This window comes from Ambystoma mexicanum, chromosome 11 (genome assembly GCF_040938575.1).
Source record: "Ambystoma mexicanum isolate Mex_15411 chromosome 11, UKY_AmexF1_1, whole genome shotgun sequence".
Lineage (NCBI taxonomy): Eukaryota > Metazoa > Chordata > Amphibia > Caudata > Ambystomatidae > Ambystoma > Ambystoma mexicanum.
In genome coordinates this window covers 839871625-839899036 of record NC_090934.1, presented here as the reverse complement: position 1 = coordinate 839899036, position 27412 = coordinate 839871625, and the positions used below count along the sequence as shown (strand labels likewise).

Genomic DNA, 27412 nt, shown 5'->3' with positions numbered 1-27412 from the left:
CATCACATCCAAACACCCTACATGCGGACAGCCTGGCATGCTACCACTCAGAGCAAATTGCGGGTGAACACGCCAGTAGTCCAAGTACAGCTGTGTACCATGTGCTCACTACCTGCAGCTGAGACCACACAACACATGCATGAGTACAGCATGCCATGCACCACAGCATGTCCCCTGAACAGGCTGCCACACAATCACCATATTGCATGTAACTGGCCATTTGGTAGCCACGCTGGTCACTAACATCATGCCTTTCTTCAACTCTCAGGCACATCATCTGACAGCGATGGAGGACAACAATGCTCATCAAGGGGCAACATCTGCTGCGGTCCAATCAACGCACAACCACCACCGAGACACGTCAGCACCCTCTGTGGCTGTCACAGCTGCCCTCACCACCCAGGCAGCTCCTGCTGTGCCCACTACAGCTGCCATCACCACCCAGGCAGCTCCTGCATTGGCATAATTGCCCACAAGGGCAACGGCATGGGGGTGGACACTACCACCACCCCAGCAGCCATATACATATGTGGCTGACTCCAACGATGGGGAAGCGGCTGATGATGTAGGTTACACCACGGGAGACACCACGGACCAGCCCAGCTATGAGTGGCCAGAATTCAGCCCCATAAACCTGTCAAGCGCCCCCACGCCCACACATCCCGAGTGTCAGGGACAAGGACGGCCGTCTGCGCTGCATCGAGGAAAGGCAGGAGGGATTATCTGCCCTGGTGGAGCGGCACCTCGAGGAGTCCTGCCTGGTGCAGGGGAGGCAGCCCTGCTATGCACTGAGGCCCAGCTGATGCAGGAAAGTGTGCAGGCCACAGGGTGCCGCAGTGCCTTGGACGTGCTACCTCCGTGATTGTTCTCAGGGCCAAGAGGGTACGCAAGGGCAACAGCATCATGTCGTCTATGGCAGAATCAATGGCAATGTCCCTGCAGGCAGCCCTGGATCGACAGGCCAGTGAGCCTTAACACACGCCGTCCACAAACTCCACGCCCGCTAGTTCCCAACAGAGTAGCCCAAGGCAGAGGTCTATGCGCCCGACTGCTACAGGGGGATCAAAGGTAGGCCAGGTAGCAAGAAGCCATGTAAATAGGCCCAGGTAAAAACATGTGCCATGGGTGTGTCTTGGACTGGGACATAATCGACTGTGCGACACAAGTTGTGGAAGGTTAGTTGGGGAGGGGCAGTGGGAAGGGATAGTTGGGGAGGGGGAGTGGGAAGGGATAGTTGGGTAGGTGGAGTGGGGAGGGATAGTAGGGGAAGGGGAGTGGGGAGGGATAGTTGGGGAGGGGATGTGGCGAGGGATATTTGGGGAGGGGGTGTTTGTCCACCTGTTAATGTCTTTCTTTAATGTTAATACACTGGGTGTTGCATTGAAAATCAATACTGGATATTCATTTTTTTCATGAGTGTGTGATTTATTTGTTGTACAGTGTGTATAGTGGTTGATGGCCTAGTGGTAGTGGGTAATCAGTTGATGGCGTCTCATCCTCAGTGTCATTGTCCACCTCTGCCGAAGGCATGTCCATGTCTGGGGGAAGGGGAATGTTGCTCCTGATGCACATGTTATGTAACATAGCACAGGCCAGGACAATCTTGCCCACCTTCACAGGACTGTACATGAGGGCATCCCAGATCTACTGAGGCAGCAGAACCTTGCCTTCAGCAGGCCGAAAGTGTTAGAATGTATGCACGGTTGCATGCTTGCTTGTGCTGGTTTTGTAGGTGCCTGACGGGGGTCATGAGCCATGGCATCAAGGGGTATCTGGCATAACCTGCATGGGAGGGACACAAGGAGGGGGCAAAGTCATTGCGGTGGGGTAGTGCCAATGGAGCCATGTCTGTATGTTGGTCTGTGTCACATGGGAATGCCGCAAGACGTAGCGAATGGCATAGACGACCCTCGTATCCAGTGCATTGTAATGCAGGGGGGGCATGCAGCCACATTCCCTGAACCATATCACACCCACCTTGCCCATCACCCCTATGGCGACACAGACTTCTACTTTGTCCATGGTGTGTGCCACTTATGGCTGCATTTGCATGTTGAACGTTGGTCATCTCTCAGATTCATGTCGCATGCATATGGGTATGTGCACTTGTGACAGGCATGTGATCTAGTTTCATGCTGTGGGGTACACTGCTGGTGGGGGGTAGGTTAAATTAGTCTGACTGGCAGTGACGCAGGTGGTGGGGGATGTGCACAGTATGTAAATGCTGGGGTAGGTGGCATGGGTGAAATGCATTCCGGTACCTGTAGTGCATGTGATGTGCCACTCCACCTGATCACAAATTGTTATGGGGTGTGCTCCATTTGCCCATGCACCATATGCCAGACATGCACTCCCGCTCATGCATGCAATCTGTGTACATAACATGGCATAACAGACAATCACTGGTGACAGTGGACAAACCCCCCCTTCCACAGTGTACATGCTATGGTAGTTTGACGCACCCAACAGCCAGGTCCGCTCTCTGCTGTGTCGTGCCATGTACCGTGGGAGCGTGGAGTTACGCAGCACCATGAAATCGTGCGTTGATCCGGGAAACGTGCGTTGCAGCGGGTTATGAGTAGGTCTGCATCACACACAACCTGCACATTCAGAGAGTGGTACAGTTTTCGGTAGACTGCCTCATTGGCATGTCTGACCACCAGCTCAACATGCGTGTAGTCCAGCGCACCTATCATGTTGGGAATGCCTACCAGGCAATGGAACCCCCACTTTAGTGGCATTCACCTGGGCAGGTGTTCTAGGCAAGGCAATGTGGTCAGACACGTGCCGCAGGAGGGCATCCAAGACCTGAAATAGCACCTTGGAGAAACAGGGTTTTGATAACTTGTGTAGCTCTCCCACAGTGTGTTGGAAGGTGCCGGTGTCCAAGAAATGCAGCACCAATACTACCTTGAGCAAAGTGGGTATGACAGTCCTGATGTTGATTAGACTCTGGGTGTCATCCCGGATTAAATCTACTATTTAAGTTATGGTCTCCCTATCAAGACGATACACGGTGTGGATATGTGCAATGGCCAGGTTCCAGGGAGTGGCCCTAGAGCAGCGTATGGGTGGCTGCCTGCACTGTCCTACCTGCTGGCCATTGTTCATGTGCATAACCATCATCATCTTCCTTATCCTCTGCCCACCCACTCTGCCTCTTCCAATTGAAGCTCATATTTGATCCCTGCCTGCAGGGCCCAGCTCCATGACTGCTACTGCAGCTGCCAGCATGCTTGTGTTAGAAGGTGTGTGGGTCTTGTCCTTTTGAGCATTCACAGTGCTCATGGTGTACAGCTGGGCTGATTATGGCCACCTGTGGCCTGTTGCTGCACACCTGAGACTGCTTTACGCTTGATCCGGTGCGGTATTCACGGTGTCACCAGTATTTTTCTGCCAGTGTTTCAGTGTTGTCGCAACTCGGAATGTACCCTAACTACCTCTGTGCACGGCCTCCGGGTGCAACCGCTGTTCGATTTCACGGTGCTGCCAGCAACGGTAGCATCATGGGTTTCATTTGCGGGCACAGAGTTCTGGCATCGCAACTTGTAGTGTGGCGGTCCGGAAAGGGGTGCCGTTACGGTGCGACTGGAAGCGCCATTTCCGCACCACCACACTTGTAATGAGGCCCCATAAGAAGTTGGAAAAGGAGCCCAAGCTGGGAGGCCAAACAAGGATTTAGAAGCCCTTAAGACCTGTGCAAGGGTCCAATTAGTCATCTATTGTTCAACGCCTGTCCCCGGTCAGAAGAACCAGTGGTACTGGTAAATGGCATGTGGCAGCAGAGTCCAGGAAAACCAATGCAATAACCAAGTGACCTTGGCAGTGAACAAGTAAGAGAGCTAAATGAGAAGTGCCCTGGACACTGTGAATCCCAGATTTAACTGGCCATTTGAATTGCCCAGGAGGCTAGTAAAGAATTAAAGGAGCAAGAAAGACTGAGGACATGTCCTACCAGAAGTGAAATGCCTGGTGCGATACCTGCGCGCTTGATGTACTGTCCCTAATCTCATCACCATTCGCACAGTAGACCCTAATCCATTTCCCAACCAAGATAAAGTTCTTGATGAATTTTGCAGGGGAGGAGCAGGGACTAAATAAGCATGAATTGTTATACTAGGTTTATACAATGTAGCACTATTGTATCCGTTTCACGACTGCACCATTGTGGATTATTATGCCCAGAATGATCTTTTGTTGTATGACTTAAGGATCAGAAATGAATGATAAATAAAGTTTGGGGAAAAATTAAAGTAGAGGACAATTATCTTCTGTTGGAGGTTACTGTGGAAATGGTGATGTTTCTTTCTCTGGGGAAACCAGCTAAAGTGCAAAAGAAAAACGGTTTGGTCATATTTTGGCAGTTGCATCAGTTCTTTTTAGTGTTTAAGCTATAAAGTGAAATATTGGCAGGGGGACTAAACAGAGAAGGGGGAAAAAACAAAAAAGTTGAGGGGCCCCAAAAAGTAGCACTAGAATCCCCAAAATAGGAATTCTGGTTTAACATCGATAAGACATGGTGTGCTGCGGTTTTGTGGATAATTGAGTGGGGTGAGGCACATCCTATGCCTTGCAACTTGAAATGTTGACCACTGATCGAGTGCATCAGGTCAAAAGCCTGGTAAGGATTTGGGAGTGCAGGAATACATGTCAGTTTCCTTAATCAACATTACCTACCTATGCATTATAAAGAAGACTGCCCTTATTAGCAATAATACAACAGCATTTGCAAATATTTTGTTTTCTTAATGTGTATATTGGTTTCATTTTTTCTTATTCATACTGTTATTCTTAAGTCAAAAGTATGTTGTGGGTGACTATCCTTAGTATTGTTTGCTTCGTATCACAATAACTATATATATATATATATATATATATATATATATATATATATATATATATATATATATATATATATATATATATATATATATATATATATATATATATATATATATATATATATATATATACACACTATAAATGTCCAGATGTATGTTTGCCCTAAGCAGTCAGGCTTGCATTGCCGGTTATCACCACTAGAGGGAGCTGATGCCTTACGTATGCAACAATAAGACTTCAAGTTCATCTTCCAGGCGAATAAAATGTGTATTTCAACAATGATAACATACAATGAGCTGATGAAAAAGGCCCAAGACAGGGATACCACTTTAACAGCATACTTCAATTTGCATACAGTAAGAAATATATACATTTAAAAAAAACATAACACAAATTTATTTGATTAAGCACTATTTCTCTAACAAAAGAAATTCCTTTTTTTATGTACTTATGTATTAGGTAATTAATTCTAATATTTCTTGGCATGCATTATATCAATAATATTCTTCATGGACGTTTTAAACTTTATTTCACTTCAATTTACTTTATTTTATGATCTCATGTCTACTTCGAATCATGCGGCATGTGAATTGTATTACTCTTGACAATTCTTAACGTTATAGCGCTCTGAAACACCTGTGTATGAGCGCAATATAAATAAAATATCATATCATATATTTGAGTACAAAACCTGTAAGTGGAATCCAAGACAACGAGGAGCAGATGCAACAATTGGGCGTATGTACTATGTTGAACTTTCAACATATTATGTGAGATTTTGTATGAGGTTACTACTCCTCCACGTAAAAGGAATTAGATCCTTTACTCATTTGTTTTGCTATGAACATTAATTATGTTAGAATACACCACATAATGAAAATGGTTTCCTCTACGCATATTAGCCCATGTACACAGGCTTTTCCACTGATGTTATATAATAAAAAGTGATCATAAAAAATATTAGCCTTTGTATTTTTTGTTTATAACACTTTATTTCCATAGATAACTAGAACTTAAATATACACATTTTTAATAACATAATACATGACATATATAACAGACAAAATAATCTCTCTCCAGCCACATCCACAGCATCCTAGTCATACACACAGAAATAGAGACAAGGTATTCATTTTCAGGATCTGGATACCCATTTCAAATACCAGTAACATTACAAAACATAGTGTAGCTGGCTGGCCCAGTTATAGATCTCAAAATTGGGAAGTTTTATACCTCCTTTGTCACACGTATTATGTAGTTTCCACATGGTTATTCTGTTCCTGGTGTTGTGCCAGATGAAGCCTCTACATATGCTCTGGAGTTTAACAAAGAATCGCTTAGGTATCATGTATGGTATATTTCCAAAAAAGTGTATCAGCCTCGGTAATACAACCATTTTCAACAAAGCTGCTCTCCCTACCATGCCCAAAGGGAGCTTAGCCCAGAATCTCATGCTATTCTCAATGTTTGCTACTGCCTTCTCTGTGTTACGTTTGTGTTCGTCCTCCAGATCGTGATAGATATCTATCCACAGGTATCTAAAGGTTTCGGCCTCCCAGGGTATTTTTTGTAGGATGGGTAGGTGCTCCCACGGAATCCCTTTATATCTCCCCAGGGGGAATATACACGACTTTTTGGGGTTGACTGCAATACCAGAGAGCGACGCAAATCGCTCCATTACTTCTAGGATGTATTGCAGGTTTTCCTCCGGCTATCTCAAGTATAGCAACATATCATCCGCATACAATGATATTAGGTGTGGCCCTCCTTTCGTGAAAATCCCCACCTCCTCGTACTGTTGTCTTAGGTATATCGCTAGGGGTTCTAGTGCAAGAATATATATCATTGGGGACCAAGGACACCTCTGTCTGGTACTTCTGCTAAGTTGCCATCTTTCTGAAATAACCGCTGCCGTCTTAACTCTGGCTAGTGGTGAGCTATACAATAGTTCCACCCACTTCAGATACTGTGGCCCTATTCCATACTCCTGTAAGGCTGCTATCAGCCACGGCCATTTAACAGAATCGAAGGCCTTCACCGCATCCAATGAAACAATTGCGACTTCCTGCGCATCTCTGTCTGTTTGCTCTATGACCCGGTGGAGCCTTCGAAGGTTGTCGGATATGCTTCTGTGCGGGACGTATCCGGTCTGACCAGGATGTAAAAGTTTGCTTATGACCTGTCTCAATCTCCCCACCAACACAGCCGTGAGAATCTTGCAGTCCTAGTTCAGGTTGGATAGTAGTGTTTACAATCCGCGGTCCATGCTTGGCTTACTAGGTTTAAGAATCAGAATGATTATCACCTTCCTTAGGGATTCTGGCAATATCCCTGTTTCAAAAGCTTAGTTTAGCATAGCCATTGGCGAGTGAAGCACTTCCGTCTTATATGTTTTATAGAACTCGCTAGGGAGTCCGTCCGCCCCCGGAGCCTTGCAAGTGGGTTATTCCTCAATAGCTGCTTCTAGTTCCTCCAATGTGATTGGGGCGTCTAAGTCCTCTCTCTCGTCAGCACGCAATTTGGGTAGGCCAATGTCCCCTAGTGTTTCCACTATCTTGCCCCATTCACCCCCATTTGTATCTCCATACAATTGTTTGTAGAACTCGAGGAACCCTTCGTTCAGTCCCTCCTGGGTATCAAGTATCTGTCCTCCCTCACCCTGCCTTGCTCTAATCGTTGGTCTTGGTGTCTCGCTTTTATACAACCATGCTAACAACCTCCCCGGCTTGTCCCCGCCGCGTGCTGCCTCTCTATGTATTTCTTCTAATTTAAGTTACATAGCCTCTCCCAGTGCTCTTCACATTCTTGCCGTAATTGGTTTATAGGTTCAGCCTCTTCCAGGGAGTCATCCCCTCTGTGCATGACTGCCTTTAGTTCCTCCTCTGCCTTCTGTAGCTCTTGCAATATGCCTCCTTGCAGCTCTTTGGATTTTGCTATCGCTGATCCCGTCACCACCACTTTAAATGCTTACCATAAGGTGCCGGCCGATATTACGCTTACAGTATTGTTTTTTAAATATTCTACAATTTCGCTCCTCAGGACCCCTCTAAACACTGTGTCTTTCAATTCTTCGGCTCTCAGCCGCCACGTTGGAATCCTGGCTCTAGGGGCCTGATACTACCATGTTAAGATCAGTGGTGAGTGGTCTGAAAGGACCCTGACTTTTATTCAGTCCGCACTATCTCTCCTATCATCTCCGGGGAGGCGAACATATAATCTAACCGTGTATACAAATTATGTGGGGCAGAGCAATGAGAGTAATGTCTATCATATGGGTGGTGTAGCCTCAACATGTCTTCTAGCTTAAATTGTCTCCTCAACAGGGTCTTCAAGGTTTTGGCTGCAGGGGTGGGTTTGTCTAATTTCACGTCTGACCTGTCAACCCTGGGATCCAGCATACAGTTAAAGTCACCTAACCATATGACCGCACCCGACAGGTACGGGTTTATTTGACTGTATAAGGTCTTAAAGTAGGGCACAGTATCTTGGTTTGGGTCATATATGTTAATACACACTTCTCTGTTTTCCATCAGTCCCCGCACAGCTACCATCCTCCCATCCGACTCTCCCACAGATTGTAATAACTGAAAGGGGACATGCACTGCTACCCAGGTGATTACCCCTCTGGCATATGCCAAATATGTTGCCCCCACGGTGGTTCCCTTCCTTTTCTTCCTTATCACCTCTTATTTTTCCTTCGTTAGATGGGTTTCTTGCAGTAGAGCGATATCTATTTCCTGCCGCCTCAGGTGCATCATGATCTTATTGCTCTTCAGGTAGCTGTTGAGCCCCCTGACATTCCAGGCAACTACCTTAAGGTCTACCATCTTTCATCCATACCCAGTACCGCCACTGTCCCCCCTTGTATCTTGTATCTTGCACAGCAGCGCTTGGACGTAAGCTTGTTCCCTAACTGAAATCACTGCACACCCTCCACCTCTCCGTCCCACCCCCCTCCCTTCCCATTCCCAAATGTTGCCCAGCTCCATCCCTGGATCTAAGGCTATCCCGCATTTAGCCGCATTTAGTCCTCTCGGCGTTGCCGGTACTAGGAACACAGCGGGGGGGTTACCACACTACCGGTAACCCAACTAAGCTTTCCATAGGGGTATAAGAGGGAGTCCATTGTGTCTCCTGCAATTATGCACCATTACGCTATGCCCGCTCAAATCTACATGCTCAACACATAGTGTATTTTTTTTTTCCGATCAACGTTGCCCTATCTTATGTTCAAGTCCCAATGTCACAGTTTATACAGCACCTTGGCTTCTAGAATCGCTGCCTCACTTATCCGTTTCGCCCTCCTTCTGGCTGTCTGTTCCCGACAGACAATTCTGGGCATCCAACCACGTGCAGTCTCTTCTTCACCATCCCATAGTTCAGTCGCTGTCTCTGCACCAGAAGTGTATAGTCTGGGTACACCGTAATAGATGCGGATGCCCTTTGGATTGTGCCCCCTTTCCGGAAGTGTTCCAGGATTTTCTCCCTGTCCCGGTATTTTAGTATTTTGGCAATTATTGGTCTCGGGGGGGGTGGGGGGGGGGGCCTGGCAGTGGTTTCTTTGTCAGGGCTCTGTGTGCTCTCCACCGCGAACCCTTGGGTGAGCGCCCCTCCTCCTATTTATTGCAGCAACATAGTCTCAATGTAGTCCGTTGGGTTAGGTCATTCCTCTCCCTCAACAGCCCCACAATGCGTATGTTATTCCTCCGGGCGCGCCCTTTGGCTTCCTCTGCTCTATTTTCTAGGTTGCTTACTTGTTGCTTCAGTATGTGAATTTCCGAGGCGTGAGATGAGCATGCAGCTGTGTTTGAGGTCACTTCCTTCTCCAGCTCGCCTGTGAGTTCCGCTATTGTTTGTATGTCTTGTCTAAGTAGGTTGACATCCACCTGTACTGCGCCAACTTTAATGTTCCAGTGTTGCCTTCAGTTAAGCCATGGCTCCTCTAGTTTAGTTTCCCATGTTACTTTCAAGTCCGCAATCGCCTCCAGGATCTGTTGATCATTGCGTGCTGAGGTTGTGTCCATTTGTATGTTCCTTTCTTTACTTCCAGCCCCCTCCGTTGGCTGTGGTGTCCTTGCAAATTCCTCCATTGTGGGTTGCTACCCTTTTGTCTTGGTCAGCTTGGACGCCACCACGGTGTTGCCGTATTCCTCAGTTCAAGATGCCTGGGTTCCGGCTTTCCAACAATTGCATGCGCTGGTGCAACCGGTGCTTAGGTCTGTATGGGGGCTTCCAGCTAGGCCTGCTCTGTATCTTGCTGGTGCTGCCCAGTCACCTGGCATTCGATGGTTACAGATCCTCAGTCATTGTCTTTGCAGCCCAGAACCACTATACGCACTTGGCGGGGGCTGCACAAATGGTGGTTTAGTTGTACAGTGCTGTTGTAGTGATCTGGCTCTCCTTACTATGTCGCTGGCCCATTGCTGGCGAGGCCCGCATCTAGCACATAAAATGAAGTGCTCCGGCACTATCCTCCGTCTGCTGCCCAACTGCCCTCACAGTTGCCTTTACATGCGTTGAATAGTCGTGTTACTGGGGTTTACTTTGAGATATAGTCCTCAAGGTGTGCCATGCGTGTGGTCACCACAGTTAGGGGTTCCGTGAGCTTCTGCCGATTGCCCCTCTCCCCAGAGCTGCGGTTCGCGCCTTCTTATCCAACACTACGCTCTCATTGAGTTCTCTGCGCTTCAGAGTTGGTACCTGCATGCGTGCGTACTTCCGTGCCTGTTTGGTGGCAGTTGCAATTCTGATGGGCTCACTTAAAGTCTTTGGGCTGTTTTAATCTCTGGGCCTGATGATGGGCTCACAGCCTTTTCCATGCTCCACAGTTTACTGTTCTCTGCTCTTCCTCTGATGACCCCTCCGTAATTGCTGATGTGGTTACTGCAAGTCTTTGAACCAGCTTGGGGGCCTACGAGTAGTGATTTGGCTCGTGCTGCTGCGTACCTGTAGGCTTCTGCTTTTCAGAGCCTCCTCTATGGCAGCAGCACCACTCCTGGGACCAATTCCAGCCTCTTCAATGACAGGCTCCAATGTTTTTCAAGCCCCTTAGGGACACAACTCCGATTTTCTGCGCTATTCCTTCTTGGCCGATCCCCTTTCCGATCCTTTTTTCTGCTTGACTCTCCCCAGTCTGTATTAATCAGGCTTATTTTGCCCCTCAGTTCTTTAGCTGCCCGCACGGCCCCTCCTGCATGTGCGCTGGGCCTCCATATTTCAACTGACTCCCTTCCGTCAGGTACCCTGCTTCAGCTCTTATCTGCCATCCACTTCCGCTGACTGTAGCGCTCCGGTGTCTATGCTCCCCAGCGAGCTTTTGGTGTCTGCACAAGTCGCCATGTATTTTGTTTCAACGGCAAGACTGCCTGTGCTGTGCCTCCGATTCGTATCCGCTGTCTGTGAGAACTACTTCGTTCCAGTCTGGTCAAATTCACTGCTCTGGAAGGCCTGATCGCTGCCCTCCAGAGCTTGCTATTGTATCCCTCGAACAGCATCAGCTACACTGTTCTCGCCGTCTTTGGGGCTTCTCTGCAGAGCTGTATGCCTTCACCGCACATTAGCCACTTCAAAGGACTGCCTTCTTTTCCGTTCTTTATTGTACTGACTCCGATTGTGCCAGATACCTCAGTGCACTGGAGGCCGCCCACTTGATCTCACCATCACGTTTCCTTCTGGGTGACTCTGTGGAATTGCAAGTCCGTTCTATCGCTCCTTCGCGTATTATCATGTAATATTCACTGTGCTCAGCCCTTCAGTGCGCCAGTCTTGATCTCCCGAATGCTCTGCATGCACGTTGCTACTTCGTAGCGTTTCGTCAGCTTTCCGCTCTGCTACTGCCGGGGCACTTTTGCTCAGCAGCTGTATACAATGTTGCAGTCTTACTGTCCTTCACATTCCAGTCCTTTATCCGCCGGTCAGGGTATGCTTCTATTGGACTGCGGCGCGACTCCTCTTCCTTCAGTGTAGATGTTCTGTGGCTAATTCCTTTGTTCCCCACCAGTCGCCATCTTGTTTGTTACCGCCACTCGGGTACTGAAAACTTCTCCAGGTCGCGGTTTATAGCACATGCTGTGATTCGCTCCGGCGTTTCTATCTAGGTGTGCTCCATACATTCATACTGCTGCAGTTCTGGGATTACTTCTCACGGCCAGCTCGAATCGTTTTATGCATCAGGATCACTGGAGGATCTGCAGGAGCCCCTCAGAAACGCGTCCTACGCCATGGCCATGTAGCCACGCCCCCCCAGCCGCCCCTTAGTAATGTCACGATTAGGCTTGGCCAAAAAGGTATCCCGGTGTTGATACTTAGCCCTTTTACGTGATTGTCTAAGTAAATGGGAGGGATAACCTCGTCCCTGAAGCCTATCTTGGATGATATCTGCCTGTGTCATATAGTCTTCAATCCTTGAACATTTTCACCTTGCTCTAAGAAACTGACCATAAGGAATGCTTTGACGTAATGATTGAGGGTTGAAGCTATCAAACCTCAGAATAGTGTTACGGTCAGTTTCTTTATGAAGATCTAAGAATGGTAAACATGAGTTACTGGCAGACATGGTGAATTTAAGATTCGTATTCAAAGTATTCAACCATGTATGGAACATAATGATGTCATCAATGTATCGCTTATAGAGTCCGATAGCGGGTCTAAAAGGGTTGGTATCAGTCAAGATGAACATTTCAAAATTCCACATGTAGAGGGTGGCGTAATAGAGGCAAAAGCAGCCCCCATCGCCGTCTCCTTAACCTGTAGATAGTAGGTGGATTTTAACTGAAAATAATTCTTTGATAGAGCTATTTCCAATAGTTCTAATTCACTTGGAATTTGCTGAACCCCGGGTCTGAGATCAAAGAATTCTTTGACGAGATGGAGAGATTCAAGCTAGGGTATATTCGAATAAAGAGATTCAACATCAAGTGTTAATAGAATATCTGTATTAGAGTCAAAGGGTAGACCTTCTAGGTGCGTAATGGCATCCATAATGTCATGGAGATGTGTTTCTGTGGATGCTGCCAAGGGATTGAGGAAAAAAATCCCAAAATTGGCCGATAGTTTCCAACACAGAACTGCAAAGGGACACAATGGGGCGTCTGGGTGGATTTAGTATATCTTTATGGATTTTGGGTAGAACATATATGAGTGGGGTTCTAGTACCTTTTGCCATCAAAAATAGGAACTCGCCCCTGCATTGCGAGCACGTAGTGCAACCGACAACATTTTGTTCCTTATGCTGTTCCTTGGGGTCACCTCTCAATTTGCAATAGAATTCTGAGTTGTTAAATTGGTGCATGACTTCATCATAATATTGGTCTGAGTCCAATACTATTACGCCACCCCCCCTTATCAGCTTGTTCAATCACAATAGCTGGATCTTGCTGGAGTTCTTGTAGACTTAGCCATTCTTGTTTGGTAAAATTAAAGCAAGGCCCCCGTCTAGTTTCATTAGGGGCGTTATAGATGGAATTATAGTCCCCAAGTATAACTTTTTCAAAGATGGCGGTTTCATCTGAAACCATTTGTAGGGTATGTGTAAATAAGGACTTGCATTTAAATGGAGTAAGTAAATCATCACTCCCATCAGTGGTGTCATTGTTACCAAAAAAGTCCCTCAGACGTATTTTACGGAATAAGCTACGTAACTCAATTTCGACTTCCATTTGAGTGGGATTTTTCATGGGGACAAAAGAGAATACTTTAATGTTTTTTATTGCTCACTCAATTGTCTTTTGGAGAGGTTATAGACAACGGAAGCTTTTGCTACCTTCGATACGCCCGTCTCTGGGTTTCGAAGTAGTTGGTTAATGGGGGGCCCCTTGAGCTGGGGTAGAAAAGGGAGATTGAGTGGAGGAAATGCAATATTCGTCCCCTGTGGAACAAAATTGGGTTGCTTTGCATAGTTTTGATAGTGCCAATATGGTCTACCTCTTCCCCTATTGTACCACTCGTTCCAGTTGCGGCCTCGGTTACCCCTGGAATTTTTACCAGGGTGTGATTCGCTGCCATCTGATAATGTATCAGAGAATGTAACTTTTTTTGGGGGTAGGTTCAATCCGTATTGTTGATTATAAGGATCCCGCCAGTGGCCAGGGCCCTGGTAGTCCGAAGAAAGATAGGGGTAGGCCACTTCTCTACAAAAAGCTTGAATATCTTTCCTTTGCTTGTCCATCTTTTTACTAGTAGTGAGTTTGACAAACTCACTAGTGTGTTTCTCAATGGGTTCAAGCTTTTCCTTGAGATTGATAATGGTGGTGTCAAGAGCGAATAGTGTTTCTGCTTTATCTATTTCTTCTCCTATAATGGAGCTTTTTTTAAGGGCTATATTTATAGTTAACAGCATCCAGTCGCGACTACATTTAGTCGCGACACCTGAAAAAAGTGTCTTATATTTGTGATCGTCTATAAGAAGACAGGGCTCATTCCGAACCAAGAGACCCCGAGGAATTATATTCTTTTTAAGGTATTCGGTCAACAAGTGACGGTGCATTTCGGTTCTGAATTTTATTATTTTTTTATTTCAGAATGCTGTCACTAGTGACAATAGAACCATCGCCTGAAGTAGAAGCACCTTCAATGTTGTCAAAAAAGGAAGGCACATTGATGGCTTCAGCTAACTGTTCTTTGCTGAAAGACACTACATCTGATGCTGCCATAGTGAAAACCAATAGAGGGGAGATAACACAGCCTAATACACGTCAGAGTCAGTACTCCAATACAAAAAGGCACAGTCTCTAAATCACACACAAGGTAATGTATAACCCATGCAACTAACAAGTTGCACAGTAAGAGAAGCAAAGGGATGGGTATCCCCTAAACCTTGGACATGGGGAGCAATATATATAAGAAAGCAAGGCAAGGAGTCACACAGATCAATACAACAATTATTCAATTAATAATTGACTCTAGTAGGTGTAAGGGGGGAAGAGAGGCTCAGTCAGGTAAACAATCGAATCAACATATTTTATTATTTATCAAAAATCACAATAGAGTAAAAATTTTCATTCACACATCATAAAATGTATATAAATTTATATAAACATAGAAAAAGTCTAGAAAAAATCTTAAGCAACCTGTAAGACACTGCTAGATGTAATTCATATCCCTCTGTATATCTAAAGCTGTGTACAGTAGTCAATATAGAGGTGCTGTCAAAAAGTGCTTAGTGCCTACTACGTGTACATAATTGCTAGATATCATCATGAACGTAGTTTCAATGATAAAATTGATCTAGTTCAGTCACAGACCTGATAGTCGTCTTCGTTAAAGACATTTATTAAAGAAACATGGGTTGGGGACATACCTCTCTGGCCCTATTTCTAAAGGGCAGCTTCCCTACCTAGAAATCAAAAACTAAGGATTGGTCTGTGTCAGGATGTCAGTAACTGAAAAGCCACTGTGTGTCCAAAACGTCCTATCCTGACCCTCAGACTAAAACAAAACAACAAAGGGATGCAAGAAAATGTCTTTAACTTGATATTGGCAAAAGTGTTCAAAACCAAAAGCATAAGAATGACTCCAATGAAAATGTACTCCACATGGTAAAGACCCTTGGATCCAGACGGTGATCCCCTTCTCCTGGATTTTTTAAATAGGATGGCAAAAATGTCTCTTTAACCAACAATTCCTTTGTGTCTTCACGGGACTCACAAAGTTCTTGTTTTAAGCAATACGTTCTGTAACAGTCTTTCTGTAGAATTTCTTTTAACTTTGCAGATAGCCTGGTATACTCTTATGGCAGGAATCTTTATACAATTGCAGCTGCCTTGTGTACTCGCCTTCCAGGACTTCATATGCATTTTACAGTTCTTTAGTTATACCACAATGGAATATACCACAAGGTGCTTGGTATATTTACCTCTGGTAACATTTGCTCAACCATCTGCCCCACACTGTCATCACATGCATCTGTACTTGATTGGGTTTTTCCTTTGTACTTTGCCTCGTCTACATTCAAACATTCTTCTTAGTGGGTGATGAATTGTACTTTGCCTTGACTGCATTCAAACATACTTTGGGAATTTTTCTGCATTAGCAATTTTGTACCATTCAAACATTTGTTGGGGCACTTGTGGAGCCCCCCTGTGATCCCAGCTGCTTTGTGCAGACTCAGCGGTTCCTTCCAGCGTCTCTGACTCTGCTCGCGTCTCCGTGGGTTGATTCCTTCACCCACATTCCACTTTGGAGTGTACAGACGTTCTTCCAGCATCCTGTGCAGCCTTACGGTCACACGCCGGCTTTCCTTCTCGGCCCGGACTGGAGAATGCGGTTTCTTCGAGCGGCCTAACATCCAGGGGCTCCTACGCGACTCACAGCTTCTCCATGGCCCTTCTTGCTCACACTCAGAGTTTATCCTGCTGTACCGGCATTCTTCTCGGTTGTGTAACACTTGTCCATTTGCCTTGCCTTTGTGAGCCTCAGCCTGGGGTTCAACGTCTTCTCGTGCACTGCTCGCTCCAATAGTGTGGTTGCCATATTTAAATGTCCAGCATACTGAAGACTCAGAAAAACTAGCCTGCATGCTGCACTTCGAACTCCGGCCATTTTGCGCTAACTCCCTCATCCTGCTCCTCGTCTCAGCACCTGAGTAGTTATGGGAGTTGGAGTCCATGGATGTCATTGGACTTTTAAGTCTTAGATGGTTTTTCTCAGGGATTTCACATAAAGGCACATTAGAAACAAAAGAGGTTATGTGCGAGTTGTGCGTGTTTGGGTCAAAGGTGGGGGCCTGACTAGAATGACAATAGGTCATTAAGAACTTAGTATTAGAGGGTCTTCCTCATGGGAAAGGGAGGAATACCACGTCCTGTCCAATGAAGTCAACACATCTCCCCGGTAGATGTCTCCTGCCGTGTGATCCTCCCTCATATAACCGCACAGAGGGTCAGGGATCAGGTAGCGGCTGCCATCCCGGGCCACATGGGAGGAGGTCACCACTGGGGAATCCATAATGATTCCATTGGATTCATCAGAGTGCACTGCCCCACCTTAAGGTTAATGGGTGGACATTTCTCAAAACAGGGCTGTACAAAAACCACTTTAACAGATTCATTCACAAAATCATGAGATTCCCTTTTCCAATGTTTTTTATGTTCAAAAACGTCTACATATCCCTCAATCGTACACCAACATCGTTTTAAGAGGAATAAAACCTGAAAAGCAGGTCTGGTTTCTAAACATATATGCAGAAGATCTTACCAGGTATGGGTAGAGAGGCAGTGTTTTTTGTTGGACGTTTACAGAAGAGAAATGCACATTAAAAAAAAACACACTAAACGGACATATGAGTAGTAAAACAGTAGGTTAAAAATGTTTGTCGTAAATGCAGTGGTTGTCCCTATATGCTTTCATATCTTAAAATGTTAAATGATCATGCATATGTTGTCCTTAATGCCCACAACAAAACACTAAATCAAATTGCAGTCTGGGTAATATTAATGTAGGCAACCTAAGAGTGGACATCAAAAACATCATGAAACTTGTATTGTTTGACAAATGCTACTGTAGAAGCTATTAAACAATAAATGTCATTTTAAAATGGACAATGCCACCATCGCATCTAACCATCATGGATATTCAACACATTCAAATTCAGCACACATTAGGAAAAAGGCAACTTAAGTCGGTAGGTGTCATTGTTCTTACCCTGATACTTTGTTGGAACAGTACCCTTACAAATTAGAAGGTGCTTCAAGGAGCCATCTTTAAATGCTGAAAATAAAATATATATATATGTTTTAGATTAGATGTTATTAATTTACACAACACCCATTAAATAATGATCTTCCTAACAGAGGGTCTCACTATCTTATAAAAACCCAACATCAACTAATGAGGGTGGGGCAGTGCAGATTAGATACCCAAACGTGTTGGTGGAAAAGAAATTTCAATTCAAGTCAATCATTTACAAATACAAAAAACTACCAAAACATCTTTAAAAACAACAGAAGTCATTGTAATTACATATCTTAATACATGCAGATATGATAAAACCAAAATGTCTGATAGCTAAACAGACTATAAGTACTCAGGAGAAGAGAGAATTCAATGTATAGTGCCAATGCATGACAGTCACACTCACATCCCACTCATCATCCCACAGTTTCCTCTAATTCAGTCACCTGTATTAGACCATTATTCCTATTTTGTAAAGTAATTAATACAAATGTGGCGACAGCAAGGCATATTGCTACATCGGATAGCTGCAATACGTGTTTAGGGTCAATTTGCAATCCCATAGTGCTGGCTTGGCATTGCATATTAAAAAAATGGTATGTTTCCTAATCGATTTACATAGGGAGCAGAAACCATGAAATGTATAAGTGATTCAGTAGTACCATTACTGTGTACATCTGCGCAGGGACACATCTGTGGGTTGACATAATTCTCCCTTTGTCGAATGTTGTTAGAGGATAAAGGAAGCAATCCCAATCAAAACTCTCTCAATATTACCCTGTCTCCCCATTCTGGAATCCAAGTTAAGATGCCAGCCCACAATGTGATGAAATGGGTAAGAAGGTTTGCAGAGAATATTTTTAAGACAATGTGTACTTTGACATCTTCAGGAATCTATTCCAAATAATCAAACCATCTCTCTGGAGTTATTCTAAAATTGTCCACAATGCACTGTAGACATGTTATTTCACGTTTAGATAAGCTTGTGCATAGTCTCCATCGTCTGGATCAACACTGCAAATTCACTTCTTCAGAGCGTGCCCCAAAACTGAAAGCACTGCATACTCAGATAAATCAGGTCAGCCTCTAGATCAATCGTGAAAGTAGTGGTCGGCGATGCAACTCCTATTGATATATAAAAAAACATTTTGAATGCATTGAAGCTTGGTGATATCCGAATATCCCCAGATTTGAGAACCTACAATTATTGATCGTACCGTGTAAATGGTCAATAGATGTTCAATTGGCTGTTTCCGGAGATCCATAAAAATCTACAAATTCTGCCATTTATCTGTGTCATGTTTAACACTATGTGTATGAGGATCAGAAAGTACCAGACAAGGAAAAACAATTTAACACCTCCCATGGTGTAATGGATATGCATGCAGGCTGCCTTGCCTCTGTAAAGCAATATTACAAAATACATGGTTGTAAATAACATTTAAAGGGCAAATACAACTAAAGGTTACAAGTTTAAGAATCAAAAGATTATATTTTATGGCAAAAATGTATTTCCCCTTTTAAGAAAAACTGAAGTTAAGAGTGGTTACAACAAGAACAAACAAGTCTCTTGTGAGGTGCAATGCCAAGACAAGGATTTTAATCATGAAAACTGCAAAAATGCAACAAACCGGTAGCCATTAACCTTTTTATTTTAATTTTTTAAAATGTCAATTGCAATTGGAGCTACAGGTCAAACAATCAAAGACTCTAGGCTCCTTCATCTCCCACCAACTAATATTGCAAATTTCTATTAATTCACTGTAGCAAGATAATGCAAGCATTGGAAACGCCATAAGTGTTGTCTAGGGTAAAGGCGTGGAAACAGGGTCCACAAGGAGCAAATGAAAGAGGGTGTGAGTAGGGAAGAAAAGAGGAGCACAGAAGGACAGTGCGGTTTGTGGCTGTATAGACAGGGTGAGGGAGTGTAGTTCAGCATTAAGGCAGTAGAAAAAAACACCACTGACAATATCTTCATAGCGGTGCAGCAGATTTAGTTATATGTCAACAAATGGATTCAGTAGAGACCATTTGTAAATAATCAGGTCGAACTACGACACCCTGACTTGCAAAACCTGAAGGGCAGCATCTGATATCGGCCCTTTGATGAAGTCAATGTCCTGCTGTGACGTGGCACTCGAATGCACGCACAACATTAATGTGGGGACATGGCCAAAGCAATGGCATTTATGCCATTCTCACACATAGCACCCAATTGTGGCTACACTGGGTGTTTGTTGCAAGTGATACCTAGGAGCCAAAACCAAAACGTACACAGTCAGCTTAAATACAATTCCTTTAAGACCTTACAACAGAGGAAAATGATTTCAGAGATGAGGAATTCAAAAAATTCTCTGAATCAATATGAAACCTGTAAACCTAGTCCCGTTAATGAAATAAGAAAAGCTCTGTACACAAGTTAGTGCTGGCCTTTACAAGAAAAAGATGAAGTAAATATAATCTGCTTAGTCCCCACTTCATCTGAAATCCATATACTGCAATTTCATCTAAGTAAACAGATTTTAGACAGGATGTTTTCCCTAAAACTGTAGGCACCTGCTTTTTTAAATTTTTTTTTATTTACTTGTGTATAATCACAGTGAGTGATTTTTACAAGGATGCGTCCTTTGAAGCGAGGGCAGCTTAAAATTTACAGAGCCTGAGTCAAGGCGTGTCGAGCGCAATAGCTATCTCAAAGTTTGTCTATGGCGCGAACATCAGTTGCTGGATGCCTGAGCACTGAAGTTCGATGGCCAGAGAGACATCTAGGTTGCAGCGTTGATTTTGATGAAAGCTGTTTCCATTATTTTGGCCGTGACGGCAGCCCAGCGGGATTTTTCGTCAGATATCAAACGGTACCACCATGTTTGCTCATCGATCAGTACCGAGTCGAGCCATAGGGGAGTGAGAAAAGCTGTACGAACTTGAGTTAAAGCGGGGCAGTTTAGGAGAAAGTGGCGAATGGTCTCAATAGAGTCCGGAATTTTGCACAGTCTGCACCTGGTGACGGTGGACAGCCTTCTCATTACTAAGATTTCTCGAGTATGGAGCAAGTTTAAGCGCGCTCTTAGAAATGTAGAGAGTAGTTTTTTATCCGGGAATCTCAGACAGTACGCCATGGGGAGTTTCAATTTGTTGTAAGTTGGTGGAAGATGGTTTAGGAACTTGGTTGCTACCGCTTTGTCGATAGTGCTGATCCAGTCTTGCAATTTCAGTTTTTCGCTGACTCTTTGCGGGTTCGTGATCAGGTCGTTTAGTGTACATTGCAGGTCCTCCAGTTTGGTTTTGTGGAGGTGTATCCATTTTTGAACAGCCTTGCAGTTCGTTGATTCGAGTTCCTGTCCAATGATGTTGAGAATTGGCAAGCCGTCTTTGATGAGGGTCTTCCTGAAGAGAGCAAGTGAGGCCCCGCTGACGGTGGCACTTAATGATAGAAGGCCCAGGTCTCTTCTGATGGCTTCGATTGGAATGGCGGTGGGTAGGCCTAGGAGGGATTTCCAAATGTAGCCCTCCAGTGTCCTCCATAGTTTGGACGGTACAGTGAACATGGCGTCCATGCCGTAGGTCAGGGCAGGAACCATTTTTCCTTTATAGAAATTAATGGCCGGCGCTAGCGAAAATTTGCCGTACTTTCTATCAATCGCTCTTAGTTGGGAAGTCAGTTGTTTGGTTTTGGCCCACAGACGTTGTTGCATTTTAAGTTCCTGCGAAGTCCCATCAATGATCACTCCTAGATATTTGAAGTGAGGGACCACTTCGATATTGGTTTTACACACTGACCAGGATCGGGTTTTTTTTCTGGAAGCGGCCCGATCTAGAGAGGATCATGATTTTGGTTTTTGTCTGATTGATCTGGAGGTTGTTGGTGTTCATATAGACTGCCAGGTTATCCAGCTGCCGCTGGAGGCCGATCGGGGTTTGGTCAAACAAAATCAAGTCGTCAGCGTAGAGAAGACGGGAGAGGGAGCAATTACCAAACTTCGGCGGAAAGCTACAGACCTGGGCTTCCGAGTCTTTGTAGTCCCCCAAAAAAGCCACGAAGAGCGCCGGGGCTAGGGGGCAGCCTTGCTTTACTCCTCTGTGTGCTTGGATTTCTTTGGACAGTGCTCCTTGTCTGTTCAGCCGGACGTTGAGTGTAGTGTTGGTGTGAAGGGCTATTATTGGTTGTAGGACATCGTTCGGGCAATTCCAATTTTTCAGCTTTCTCCACAGTCTTGACCTCTCGACTTTGTCGAAGGCCTGTGAGAGGTCGATAAACGCCACGTAGACTGTGGGGGACCCTTGTTTTATTTTGGCTTTCAAGATGGTAAGTATGAGGATGTTCAGTGCAGTACCGCCATTTTTCTTGAAGCCTAGTTGGAATGGGTCACTGCAGGGGGCCGTTTCCGCCCATCGGTTGAAGTGGTCCAAAAGAAGAGTCGCAAAATGTTTGCCCATGATGTCCAATAGGGTGATTGGACGGTAGTTTGCGGGCGCTTCCCTGCTTCCTTGTTTGAAAATTGGAATGATGGTTGCTTTGCACCACGATGATGGGATCTTTCTGGTGGTTCTGCAATGCTCAAACAGAATGCCAATGAAGGTGGCCCATTCAGTAAGATGTTTCTTTAAGTCTATATTCGTCAGGCCGTCTGGGCCTGGGGCTCTTGACGCTTTTAGTTTCTGAATAGCTGCACTTATGTCCGCTGGGGATGACAAGTCAATCCAAGGGGCTGCGGTGGTGTTGAAAGACGTATTTATTGCAGGGATCGGACTGGCGAAGAGATCAGTGAAAAAAGTGACCCAGGCTTGTTCCGGGACTGAGTTAATCATGCTTGAGGCTGTGGGTGGTTCCTTGAGAGGCGTTTATCAGGGACCAGAAGTCCGCTGTTTTCTTTGTCGTTAAGACTCTCATCATTGATTCAGCGTCCTGTTGGTATAAAATGGCTCGGCGTGCTCTGATCCAGGATTTGTAGATTTTGTTTTCGTCTTTCCAGCAGTCCCATGCAGCAATGGTGTTGTCAGCCTTAGCGCGTCTTCTGAGCTGTCTCAATGCGTTTTTTTTCAGTGCTGTTTGTTTGTCATACTGGTGATTGTAGGCTTTTGGGGTCGCCAGACCAGGTGTCACGTGGTGCTTGTACTTGAGAAGCATAGGCAGATAGTTCGGCCTTGGTGGTGGATCAAGAACCAGTTCCGACTCAATTTCCGAGCCATAGTGTTGAGTGATCAGTCTGACGTTGGCCGATGTCAAACAAAGGCGCGTTTGTTGGGAATTCGTTTCGACCGATGCTGGGTAGCGAGATGGGATGCCGCCGGTAGAGGGCCATGATACAGTTAACATATTGTGGTCGCTTGGTAGAGTTTTGACTACATGAAAATCTTGGATTACTGCGCACAGTGCTGGGGAGGCAAAGATGTAGTCTAGAGTAGCTGAAGACCGGCCTCTCTCCCAGGTCGGTAGGTGGGACTGCCCTTCCAGAATCCAGGCGGCATTGTGCAGGTTCCTGGATGTCATAAGGGTCATCCAAGCTTGACCCCTGAGCTCTGCTGCTGTGGTGACGGTGGGATTTAAGGGGATGTTTTGCGGTTGTGTGCATTTCGCGTTGAGATCCCCGCAGATAAGTAGAAAAGGAGTGTTCCATTCAGTAAGGATCTCGTCGATTGCCTCAGCCATAGTTTGACAAAATAGTAGTGTTGATGTCCTTTGAGGATTTCAATAAGTAGTGATCAAGGCGAGTGGTAGTGCTGAACACTGCTTTGCATGTTTTTTCGGGAATTCAGGCGCAGGGTTCCATTCGATTAAAACCGCCAACACCTCATAGGATCTTGCCGTTGTTTTGATGAGTTTTAAGTTTTGATCTGACCGAATTCCAATCAGAAGGCCTGCTGAGGGGCGGCCTAGGAGACCTTTGACAGCTGGCGAGATCACGATGTCGTATCCGTCCATTGACGGTTTTTCCTGGAGCCATGTTTCCTGCAGACAAAATATGTCAAATTGACCCAGGTCGACGGTATTGTGATCAGTTAGATGGGTGTGTCCTCTAGTGTTCCAAGAGGCCAACGATAAGGACTTTTGATGAGATTGAATGTTGGCTTCTTTTGTTAGTTGCTATCTAAGGCGATTTGAGGATAAGGCACCCTTTATCCATTCCCATGGGCTGGATGGAGTTGTCGAGTTTTTGATGGCGATCGGCGGAGATGATTTGGATTGCGCCCGGTAACTGCTAAAATATATCAAAACATTAAATAGAACATTATCATTTTCAATAAAGAGTCATTAAAGTGTGTTTGGCATATTATCGCAAACATGCAGGACTGCAATTACGGAATTTAAATACTTTTTTCATTCTACACCATGGTGGTGTAAAAGAACATCTTTGTTTTGGTATATTAATCACAACAAGGCGGTCTATAAAAACAGAGGAGTTATGACAATTACAAAGAAGTCAGCGATTTCTGCAAATGGTGGACTATAATCCCACAAATCGCAAATTATGTACAAGGTAAAATCAGTTATGGAGATCAATGTAAAAGGGGTATAAACATTAAATAATAACAAGCCTGTTCTACATTTGCTACGATTGGTGAGCAAAGGGTTCATGACTTTTGAGGAGCAGAAATGAAAGCAGTGATCGGCAACATGTCTTTAGGAAGATTCTTCAAATAAGCAAGTCTGATAAGTGTCCTCACAGCTGTTGCACCAGATCAGATTTTGAAAACAGATTCCAGTTAATAATAGAAATTTGCCTGTCCAAGTTAGCAAAATAAAAAAAAATGTCTGCAAGAATAAGAGTTATAGATACAAGCTCGATATATTTCCCTTGAAAGGCAATGATTCGCCCAGTAAACCTCAGGTGTCAGTAGAAAATGATTCACCAGTTACTGGGGGCATTTTATCTGAATTCTGCAGGCAGGAGAACATCACCTTTGGGCACAATCGAATCATGTGGAAAAACCATTCATTCTTTGCACCACACATGGGGCAAGAGGAATCAGTACCCACATCGACTGGGCCTGGGTGCAGTAATGTATGCCCCGTTTAGCACCTTGAGCCAAATCAGTTTAAAACCTGAATTTATAGATACTACACAGGTATGCACACATTCAGGTCCAGCGTTTATCAGCGCATGAAGTCTTACTTCCACGTTTTGCTTGACCATTGTCAACACAAACTGAAACACTCCTGCAACCAGCAGCATTCATAATATAATGGAGTAACGCACATCGGGTTGGTTCACGCGGATAGGCTGTACACCAGTTACGGAACCCACAGCTCATCCTCCAGTATTGCAAAAACGTTGGTACACCAGCACACCTATGATCCTGAAAATTCTCCAGTGTCACAAAGGACTCTGCTGTAAACATAGCTCTCATTTTAGTGGTTCCTGAATCACCCCCCATTGCTTTCTAAATCGGTCCATCCCCATGTAGGGGGTATATCTGGGATACCACAAAGATCAATCCCTCTTGCATATCATCTTTGAGTATTAAGAAGATAGAGTAATTTTGTCCAGGCCAATATCATGCAACTGACTGGATCAAATTTGTAATCCTCTTCCGCTCTTCGAGAAGCAGTGAAGAAAGAGAAAAGGACACGCAGATGCCTTCTTATTGTGAACATGTGGTGGAGCATCAACCTGAGGGGAGCAGAACAAAGCAAATTGGGCTTGTGCAGCTAAGAAAAAAAAGAGTTCCATGTCCAGAGCTGCTATAAAACCCCGTTCAAATGGTCACATCAATACCTTTCAGGATAATTGAATAACTTAAAAGGCATCAGGGTGGGAGAGAGAGGTTAGGGGACAGGCATGGTATGTGTAAGGCTTTTTCGCAAGAGGAGAGGGAGTCCTGTTCATCTGTGAATTTTAGCCAAGTAGGGAAGCACATTTACCTCTGCAATACTATAGCTCAGTAGATCAGTGCACCTACTGCAGAGAGCAATGTGTAACTTGCAGGTCGCAGGTTTCAGTAAGGATTTTTAACGTGGGGAATTTAAGATTGTGTACCGCATCTTTAGTCGGTCACTTTCAGGCATGCCTAGGTCTGCTTTTCTTTTTTTTGTTTTTTTAAGGGAGTGCCATACATGCTCCCTAAACTAGTCTATGCAACGGGCTGGCAAAGTGTATCATTAGTGATGCAGCATAGACCACAGAAATTCGAATAAGGTGCATTGCTCAAAGTTATGCAAATGATTTTTTTTTCTTTTGATCTACATTGTGTGAATTATGGACTTAAAGTTTCTTTTTTCAGCTGACAAAATGTTTTAATTTCGGTTTAAAGAAAAACCCAGCTGCAGAAAATGTTTAATTTAGACACTTTGTTTTCTTTGAGCATCCCTGGCAGGAAAGTTCTGAAATTCGAACATATACCAGTAACTTTATACTTTATTTGCTTTGAACATGTGCAGTCAGAAAAAGGTTACCCTCTTCAACCCAATGTTTAAAAAAAACGTCATTAGCATGACTTGTCAAACTTGACCAGGATCTGTAAACCTGAACCTCTTAAAAGTTGATCTAAAACCCAAATCACCCGAACTGAAAATGTGGGTGATTCGGGGCTCGGCCTAATTATTTCACCCAGGCATACCACCACTTGCTCCCAAGAAGCTCCCTGTACTTCCAAATAGGTAATATCATCTACAGCAAGAGGAATTTGATGGTCGTGTTCTTGCTGTAAGCGGAAATAGGTCAGTCTTACACTAATTCAATAACAGACCACGAAAGGGCCGAACTTTCTTACCTCAAGTGTCAGTAGGGGGCAGCTGGCTTCAGAATCATAATATAGCAAAACATCATCTGCATATAATGTAACTATTGCTCTTTGGCATCCCAGTGCAAGGCCAGGAAGTGCATGCTTGGATCTAATTAATGCAGCAAACGATCAATTACAGGGAAAATGGGAGCCATGCCTAGTTTCATGCTCCAAAAAAAAGCCTCAGAGATAGTCATTGGGAGCCACACGTTCCAACGATCTGATGTATAACAATCTAGTATTATTACTAATGTATACGTTAATCCCCATTTGATGCATAACAATAAATAGGTAGCGCTAGGAAACTGAATCATATGCCTTTTCAGTGTCTAGAGCTGCAAATGACAATTAGGAACAAGTAGGTGAACCTGGCACTCAGACTACCATGTTATCGCCTTGGTCTGTGCCAAGGAGTTTTACAAAAGTCCTCTTTTGGTAGGACTTTAGAAGACTCGCACTTGGGCCACAGTGCTCAAACTCTTAGTATAGGCATGAACCACACAGGTTTTGATGGTAGCAATGGCTGAGCAGCCAGGCTTATCTTAGGAGGGAGGAAGGGCTTTAGGGAGGTACAAAGAATTTAGAGTACACTGTAAGGGTGCACAAGTAAGACTGACACGGAGGGATCATAGTGATTAGCAGAAACCTTTATTCAACTGCGAAAATGAAAAGAAACACCTTTATTGCCCTAACTGTAAGAAGGGTTTCCTTACCTAAACCAAAATAACTAGTGCCAGTGTCATAATGTCCAAAAGCAAAAGTCACAAAGTCCAATGTCAGAATCCTAACTCTGTCCCTCACACTCTAAGTTTAAACTAAATGAAAAGAAAGTATTTCTAGCCCAAAGGGATTGAATCCCTTCCCCTGGACAAAAAGAAAGTTCTGGACTCTACAGTTCCTCAAGCGTTGGGGGAATATTTCCAGTTCCTCAAGTGTTGGGGGAATATTTCCCTTCCCCGGTCTTATTCAGGCTTCGTGTAAAGTTCATCAAGTGCTGCTGCTGGGGCAAGGTCTCTCTTCTGCAGCCTTCCTCAGGCTTGAAACACAGTTCAACATTTGTTGGGAAATCTCTGTTCCTTAGATGGCCCTTCTCAGGCTTTTTCTCTGCATTTGGGTCACCAACCTTGATTGGCAGACCTGGTTCCCTTTTACCAGGCGCAGTTGCAAAGAGGAGTTG

General features: G+C 44.6%; 1 protein-coding gene across 2 annotated transcripts in view; it reads right to left on the bottom strand.

Moving 5' to 3' along the window:
* UEVLD (UEV and lactate/malate dehyrogenase domains) overlaps positions 1-27412 on the bottom strand; it is a 573150-nt gene that overhangs the window by 425610 nt on the left and 120128 nt on the right. For both annotated transcript variants that reach the window (XM_069623794.1, XM_069623795.1), the window contains exon 3: positions 17482-17547. In XM_069623794.1, coding sequence (XP_069479895.1) covers positions 17482-17547 — 66 coding nt within the window. The remainder of the gene's footprint in view (positions 1-17481; positions 17548-27412) is intronic.